The 9,199-nt window shown below is 38.5% G+C and overlaps 1 protein-coding gene across 1 annotated transcript in view; it reads left to right on the forward strand.

Annotated features, from left to right (window-relative positions):
• chl1b (cell adhesion molecule L1-like b) overlaps nt 1-9,199 on the forward strand; it is a gene marked incomplete in the record, with an annotated part of 87,944 nt that overhangs the window by 21,467 nt on the left and 57,278 nt on the right. The window contains 4 exon segments of the mRNA XM_014025500.1: nt 320-502; nt 3,212-3,229; nt 7,887-7,995; nt 8,207-8,397. Of these exon segments, the coding sequence (XP_013880954.1) occupies nt 403-502; nt 3,212-3,229; nt 7,887-7,995; nt 8,207-8,397 (418 nt within the window).

A 9,199-nucleotide genomic window follows, 5' to 3' on the forward strand; every position in this document is an offset into this window, starting at 1 on the left:
ATATATATATATATATATATATATTGCAAACCTCACCTCAGCAAGTAACAGAAAGTTTTGAGCCTTAAGGTGGGAGAAAAAAAATGATGCAAGACTTAGAAGCGAATATTTTTGCCGAAAGCCAAATTTGAACTCAGCCACAGTCAGAGTCTCTGCTGATGGAAAATGAAAATGTACAGTGCGCCGTGTTCTGCTAGGCTGAGCAAAGAGCAGTCGGGCTTTCTGTCACGGGGGACTGATTATGTTTGGGGTTTGCCTTTCTGCCTGCCAGCTCATGGGAGGATTCATGGGGCCTTCTCCATCTGTGCTACTTTCACAGGTCCGGCACCACCAGCCCAGCAGAGAAATGAACTGAGGACAGCACCTGTTTGTTGAGAACAGCCAAGAGCCTACAGTGAAACCATGAGGTTGCAGAGAAGTCCGAGATTCGCTGCCGTGCTGATCGTGATCACCTGTATTTGTGCCTTCCACACAACCACAGCCATGGACATTCCTCTAGAGGGTGAGTTCTTGTCATGCATTAAAACATCACTGAGTTCATAGAGGATTTAGGGTCTGGGGGAGGAGAAAAAGGCAGCTCGCTCAAATGTAAAAGAAGCAACGTGGATTTTGAACTTCAACAGAAAACTGTCAAACTGAGGGAGACATGTAGTTTAAAGGAATGTTTGCAAATATACAGCTCAAAAGAAAAACTACAGGAATGATTTTTTTTTTACTCACTTTTGTTTCACGCTTCCTGATATGAGTGATGTTTATAAAAAGGGAAGTCAGATGATTCTAGACAGATCAGGGGCCTCAGTGAAAAAGATACTTTGGAGTCATAATGAAACTAGACAGATCTTTAAAATGACTTCTGGACAAAAATAACAGAATTAAAAAAAGCGTGCGTCCACATATTTCAGCTTTAAAATTCCACCCTCTGTGTGCAGAATTCTAACCATAAATGGTCATTTTACAGCACCTAATGCATCTTGTTGATGTCATGCAGGTGATTAGTGGCTTCTGATGGGAAATTATGGCAAAAGCTAAGAGAAAAAAAACTAATCTAACAGAGGTGTGCTAACCAACCAGGAGGTAATCTAACCCTTCGTTTCCTTCTCAAATTTCATGTATGTCGAAGGGCTTCACATATGTCCCCTTACAGCACCGATACATCCAGTCTGCTATAAACTGCAGAAATCTCACAGCTAAACTGACACCGATGCAGTCCATCATTTTAATACACATCTTAACAAAACAATCACAAGAATGTTTCTTTGGTGGGGACGGTGTTCTCAATATGATACAAAGTCTCTTAGAGAGGACATATTATGCAAAATCCACTTTTTTAGCTGTTAAATTCATTTTGTTTTGTAGTTGGAGCCTGTAGGAGTGCAGAAACGTTGAGTCTCACCCGGTGCTATGTAGATCTGTTTGTGTTATGTTTGGGTCATTTTTTTTTTCAACCCGTTCAGTTTTTTCTGTTTTCTATGACGTTTTCTGAACTATTACGTCAAATTATTTGCAAGAGAATTGCCGAATGAGGTCTGGATTGACTCACCAATCTGGTCATCTTCATACTCCTCTGGCTGACTCTGATTCTGGGTCAGACTCTGATTCTGGGTCAGACTCTGATTCTGGGTCAGACTCTGATTCTGGGTCAGACTCTGATTCTGGGTCAGACTCTGGCTCCAACATGTAAGGCTGAATGGACAAATCGTCTGTTGTTGACATACAGTATTTTAATTAATTGGTAAATAAAATGTTTTTATGCCACTCAATAACTAGAAGCTGGAGGTGCGCAGGGAGTGATGTATCTCATTTGGATTTAAAGGATCACTGTGGTGAAAGAGGGGCTGGTAATGTTAAATTAAGAAGGAAATCAGACCAAAACATTGCAGTTCAACTTTATAGAGACCTCACTTCAAACATTGTTGTACTTGGTGGCCAAAAGTTCATTTTACACTTCCTGTCCTCTCCCACATTTAAAATGTCTCCAACTCCAAATTGTCTGCCCTTTTTAAGCACTTATGTTTTTGTGACCACTTATTGCTGCAGCCCAGCTCTGTGCAGCTTAAAGAGATCCTGTGGACAAATGATCCCGTCTCTGCTAAAGAGCTGTCGGCTCCAGCAGGGTTGTTTTTGGCCTTTTGTTTGGTTCTTTGAATAATGACCTTTTAGCAAATTCATAAGGTTTTTGCTTTGGTGGCATTCTTTTTTAATGGCTTTAAAGATGTTCAAGGTTTGGGATATTATTTTGTAATCCAACAGGATGTGTTCTGAACTTTGTCACTGACCTATGTGGATAGTTCCTTGGTCTTCATGATGACACTTGRGGTGGTGGGTCTCACTACTTAAAGGTGTTGAAATGGTGTTGATTTTGAGGACTATTTTGAGAAAAGTGTATGTGTACTGAAATCACCTTACACCTACTTTGCTCACAGGTGGATGATATTTATCTACTTTAAGYGGCCTCTGAAGGTCACGGTGGGAACCTACATGTACCACCTTTCAGTTTAAATGTTCAGAATAATTTAAAACTTGTTTCTCCACATTAAACTTCAATATTTTGGAGTATTTGTTAGAATTATTTACTTATAATTGAATTAAAATTATTCTAATTTGTGTGGCAATCACACAGCAAATGACCAAATGGGGGTGTGTACTTTTGCAATGTTATATGACATCAAGTGCTAAACTAATATAGACAAAGTTCAGCTGCTTTGGGAAATTAAGACACCATTTTCAGTAATTCTAGTCCTGTCTGTACATTAACTGATTTGTAATAAGGAAAAGAGAGCAAAATGGGTTATTTTTAATGAAAAAAAAAAAGAATAGCTGAATAATTTACAGGAAAATATACTATAAAGAAGTGTTACAATTATCAGGCTTTTTATGTATGGAATATATTAACAGCTATTACATTTTTTTGAATCCATTTCTTTGTGTCTTTTTGTGTTGGATCTGTGTGAATCCCAGTTCCCTTGGAAACACATATCAAAAACCTCTCTAAATTATTCAGAAATTTCTCCAAAGGGTTTTTATGAAAAAAAAAAAAAACAGTTCAAACAGGCTGTCTGAAAAGGCTAATGCATTTATGGGGATCACTAACAAAAAATGTTTTGAGTTTCTGCTTGAGGGTATTTGTGAGTATGAAAATGGGGAATTATTCTCCAATTTCTTGACTGTATTTGTTCTGTTTTTCTCCCCCTTGCTACCATGGATTATGTAGTTTTGGGTCACATAAACAGTAAGTAGTTTTAGAAACCTCTCTTTAATTTCCTGACTATTATAATTAACAGCAACATATTTAGCTAAGTGTCCCGAATGTCATGATCACGTATCATCAGTCCATACTGCTGACTTTTTTTTAACATCTGTGACTTGGGTTTTGTTTTGTTTCCTCACATCACAGCCACATTACACTGAATCCATTATATCTACAGTATTAGTATACATCTTTATTAAAAAGAAAAAAAATGTATAGGTCTTCTGGACGGGTTCTTCTCTAATGAAACGTTTCGTCTCTCCTCCAAGAGACTTCTTCAGTCTGAGAGTTTCAGGCAAAATTCAGGCTTTTAAGCACTGCCTCCATGTGACTGATACTCACATCACATGGYTATCATTGACACCTAATTAACACCTATTGTTAACAGGGAGTGGAGTGATACTGGCAATAGCAGCACTGTAGGAGGGGGACAACTGAAAACGGAGGCCTCCACCTCTGTTTAATGATGGACGGTCTTTCTTTACAAAAATGGCTTCTTTTACTCCTCTCTCAAACCAACGTTCCTCTCTATCAAGAATGAGAACATCCTCATCTCTGAAAGAGTGACCACTGGCCTGTAAATGAGTGAAAACTGCAGAGTTCTGGCCATTAGATGTAGTTCGTCTGTGTTGGGACATTCTTTTGAACAGTGGCTGCTTTGTTTCCCCGATGTATAACTGGTTGCAGTCCTCCTGGTACTTAACAGCATATACAGCCATTTTTGTGAAGAAAGACCGTCCATCATTAAACAGAGGTGGAGGCCTCCGTTTTCAGTTGTCCCCCTCCTACAGTGCTGCTATTGCCAGTATCACTCCACCCCCTGTTAACAATAGGTGTTAATTAGGTGTCAACGATAGCCATGTGATGTGAGTATCAATCACATGGAGGCAGTGCTTAAAAGCCTGAATTTTGCCTGAAACTCTCAGACTGAAGAAGTCTCTTGGAGGAGTGACGAAACGTTTCATTGGAGAAGAACCCGTCCAGAAGACCTATACAATTTTTTTCTTTTTGATTTTTTACCTGGATTACTGAGATGCATCAGGACATACATCTTTATTGTTTTTTTAGTTCTAAAGAACTTGTAGTATAAGTACATAATCCAAAACCCGTATCTATAAAGAAAAGCAGTGTCTTTGACAAGCAAAGTTGGACGCAAGGTCTCGCTTTGTATGAGAAATCTGTACAGGTAATTATTATTTCCTGAAACTAGACTGTATGTTCAGTGGTTCATAAGATTTTTTTCTAACAGACAGACAAAGCTGACTTAAATCAGTCTTGTGCAATTTGTTAGCACTCAGATTATGTGTTGARGATCAGACAAAGCTAGGTCGTTCTCTACTATCAACCTGTTGTTGACTTGAAGATGCGTTTGGAGGAAGAAACACCTGAAGTCTTTTAAACATGGTCGGTGATGGAGTGTCTTGTAAAAAATGTCTTGGCAGAAGAAACTCAATACTTACAACACAATAAAAACTTTACTAAAACCTAGATTTTAGCTAGCATTTTACTTCTTTTAGCTCTCATTACATTTAACAAAACATTTCCCTCTTTCAACTTTTGGCTAATTTTCTGCCTCGTGCCTCACAGCAAGAAGGTCCTGGGTTCGATCCCCGGTTCGGACCTGGGGTCTTTCTGTGTGGAGTTTGCATGTTCTTCTCATGCTTGCGTGGGTTTTCTCCGGGTACTCCTGTTTCCCCAACCCCCCAAAACATGAACAATAGGTTGCCTTCAGGCCCAGGCCGCCCTTGAAAAAGAGATCTGTGATCTCAACGGGTCTTGCCTGATAAAATAATGGTAAATAAATTGAAAAAAACTTTACTAAAACACGTACCAGCCTTTGAACTTCTGCTAACAGAAAGTGAACTGAACATTTTGATGTGTAACACATGAATATTGTAGATAAACATTGTGATACAAAAATAAGAAAAAATACCCTTAGTCGGCAGGAGTTTTCAAAACAGAAATGCAGAAATGAATCTGAATTATAAATAGGGCATGAAGAGGAAATAAAACTCTTCAATTCTGTCTGCAATGAAATAAAGGTCARTAATTATTTCTAACCCTTGTTTTTATTGGGTTTGTAATTGTGCAAATTGTTGCATTGAAAAGAACAATGTTGTTGTGGATTTTGCACTTTGTGGTTGTTTGCTGGAGAAAACATTGACAATTTGTTTGGATTAGACCAAAGAGAACCAAAAGAACCGACTCTAATAGTATAATACTTAAACATGAGTAAAACACTTATATTAAATGAAATAGCTTTTCAATTTAGCAGTACTAATTACACTCACACCTTGTGACAGTGCATCTTGCCTAAACAAACAACATTAAATGCAGACGTTTTACAAAATTAGTCATTTTTATTAACATACGAAGAGAAAACCTAAACCAGGGCCATTCAACTGGCGGCCCGTGGGCCACATCCGGCCCAAGAGCAACCAAAGTTCGGCCCGCCAATTGATTCATTCATCTCTTAAGTCCAAACTCTCGGTTTTCAACTTTAATTACTCTAAGTTCTTTTAGWTAAACATAAACATGTTTGGTATCTACAGAAACGTCAAACTCTTGGCTACATGCTGGTAAAAACCATTTCTATAAACACTCAAGACAGTTAAAACTACAAGCAGTTGAAGATAAAATGATGAAAGTGGAAATAAAACTGGTTTAAAAATTTGGCAAGTCAGTGATGTTAAAATATTATTTGTACCTAATAATAGAAGGCACAATGAGTTCTTTTTGTTTTTGACATTGTTTAATTATCACTACTTTTATAGGGTCCTGTATGTTGTATTCATGATTAAATGCAGCAAAATAAACTAATTCAAAGGTAACAGATCTTTGTAATACTTGGTTTATTTACATAATAACTTTAATTGCTTAATGTTTGGCCCCTCAGCTGTTGACCGGCAGCAACTGTGGCCCCCAGAGCAATTTAATTGAATAGCCCTGACCTAAACTGTTGGACAACATGGAGAAAATGTCCTCTACACAAGCAGACTTTTAAGGAATCTAGTAAGGGATTAAAATGAATGCTGACTTGGCTTTAATGACAGAGCTATGTAACGCTCATGTCATGCAGCATGAAGTGAAAGAATAAAATAATATCAATATCAAAAACCACAAGTTATTCTAATATCATGCAGGCTTATCAGGCTGCTGATTTGCTTCCTGCTGTATTTGTCCGTCGTGCTTATAGCCAGCAGGGTCTTAATTGTGTCACAAATTAAACAGACATGCTTGGTTCATGTGGAATAGAAGAAATGTGAAGGCTAACAACGTTTTGTTTGAGTTACCAAAATATCTTATTACCTGAGGTCATAACTGTTAACTATACAGATGTGATTTTGAGGTGAAACCTGGTGTGGTAGTAGCTGAGACTAATCCCTGACACATTCTGAGTGCTAACAGAAAGTGCAAAATCTTTTTGAAATTGTTTTTAATTCTCTTTCATTCAGCTCTCTGTCTGTAATCAAAAGCTTTCATTAATCACTGGATAGATTTGAAGGAAACCTAAAGGAGGACTCAGTCGGGATTTCTCCCATAGACGAGGATTTCTCTGGTAAAATTTTAACTGGGCCAATCAGCGAACAGAAGGAGAAGTTGTGAACATGGACGTCAATTTTCTGCACCGTTTTAGTCTGCCTGTACTTTAGCAATGGCATTGGAGGAAGTTRRTGAAGTCATTCTGTGYTGACAARGCTTCCAAATTAAATATAATTTTTCTCACAAAGCCTGCAGCTCTCATTTACAGCTACTTCGTTCAGCTAGGTTCTTCTCTCTTCCCAGTAGGGGATGGTTGTTTACAGCGCACAGTTTCCTGCTAGCTTCTTAGCTTAGCTTTCTTCACAGATGAGCYGGCGCTCTATATACGTCACAGCCAAATGCTAACGATTGGTTAAATCAGATCCAATCGTTTTAAACGCCAACAGAGTCCATGCCTCCAGCAAGAAATTGTTTCTGTATAGCTGAGGGTCCAGACTAAATTCATGATGGCTGCCACAGCCAGCTTCATGACATTTTGACTTAAATCTGTAGCGGTAACTGTTTGAGTCAACCCTGTTTGTCWGCTATGGTAAAAYCTTGACTGATTTATTGTAACTGATAGATGATCTTAGCCTAATTGATTGGTGTGCTCTGTTCATTATTTCCACCCAACTTTCATGCTTTTACAGAAAATGTTTTTTCATTCTCACTATTTAATGGTTTCATATTTGACCATTCTGCATCTAAACTAAAACAGTGACAAACATTGTAGCTCAGTGGTTCTCAACCTGCGAGTGGACATCTTCTAAATATCAAAAAGAAAAATAAGTAGGTCCTCTGGACCAGAGGACCTACTTATTTTTCTTTTTGATATTTCTACCTGGATTACTGAGATGCATTATCTAAATAGTTTCATGTTTAGTTCATATAAAACACCACAACAGTCCAGTGCTGCTTCATTCATTTGGAAATAGAAAAGCGAAGTTGTACATTTKTTTAAACAGTAACCAGTCAAACTTTGTGATGAGGTTCAGTCTGAAGCAGGTTTGGAACCACTGCTGTAGGACATTTAAGAGAATGGCTGCTTGACTCTTCTTCTGTGTGAAGGCCTTTTATTGCACGTATCTTCACGTATGCTTGTTTGTTTGCTTCCCAGTTGAGCAGCTGCCCACTATCACAGCTCATCCTCCCAGCTCGCTCATTGCCTTCCCTTTTGATGAGAGTTTCCCCATGACGTGTGAAGCCAAGGGGAACCCCAAGCCAGAGTGAGTACAAAGTCTTCTAACACCACGGAAGAGAGATGGAAAGAAAGGAGAGCTCAATAGCAGCCAAACAGACACCAGATCCAAACAATGACAACACTTTAGGATTGTCTCGTTGCATTTGGCTGCTCTCGTTTTGAACTTAGGAAGATAATGGAGGGCTGCAGTTTCAGCTGAAAGACTTGACATTTTCAAACTGGCTTTCTTTATGTAGATTCAGATGGACAAAGAATGGCCAGGAATTCAACTACACTGCAGACCCCTACCTGATGAAAGAAGAACATTCTGGGACCTTTGTGATCCCTAAAATTGAGAACCTTACAGAGTACCAGGGCAACTATCGCTGCTACGCCTCAAACAAACTGGGGACGGCCGTATCCAAGGAGGTTGAGTTCATCGTGCCAAGTGAGTGCCCTGCATCTGTCTGTGGGTTTGAGATGAGGGGTATTTTCTGTGTAACACTTCCTCTACAGGCTGTGACATGATGTATCACACTGTCACAATCAGTGTGATACATCATAGCATCCACACTATTGAGATCATTTTTTCTTCTGGGAGTTTTTCACCATCTAACTCATTCCACAGTTGTTGTGCTACTTCAACAATTCATATATCAAAASGTTAAGCTCGTTTAGGACAATCCTGCAATGACTTTTGGTATTTCAGCTATTTTTACTTTTTCAGCTATTTCACGTTTTTAGCCTCTTTTTTGCCGTTGAAAATTAAAGGAGCTGTTTTCAACATCCTGAAAATCCTTTAAAATGTTTCTAAATCTTTACAGAACCTTACACAATTTGTTCTGGTTCTGCTCTTTTTAATCTCGTGCTAATGTTAGCTATGTTTTTTTCTAATTTTAGCTTTTTTCCTGCTGTTTGACCTAAAATTCAGCTTCTTTCTGCTATTCTTCTTCTTTTCTACTTTTTGTGCCTTTTTCTGCTAATTTAGATTCTTGCAGGTGCCTTCTGCTATTTTCAGCTGTTTGCTGCAACTTTAGCTTAGGGCTGCACCGATTAGTTGAAATAATCGATGGCGTCGATTATGTAAATTTGTCGATTTTTTATTATCGATTGGCTGTATTACATAACCACCACGTGAATGTTCATGCAGTTCCATTTCGGTACCTAAATGCATCATTGTGACCGTATTGGCATAAGAGTGGTGAGTTTTCCATGCTTGTCCTGAACGCAGCATCGCGCAAGAGCGTAAT

Source organism: Austrofundulus limnaeus, unplaced genomic scaffold, assembly GCF_001266775.1.
Source record: "Austrofundulus limnaeus strain Quisiro unplaced genomic scaffold, Austrofundulus_limnaeus-1.0 Scaffold480, whole genome shotgun sequence".
Taxonomy (NCBI): Eukaryota; Metazoa; Chordata; class Actinopteri; order Cyprinodontiformes; family Rivulidae; genus Austrofundulus; species Austrofundulus limnaeus.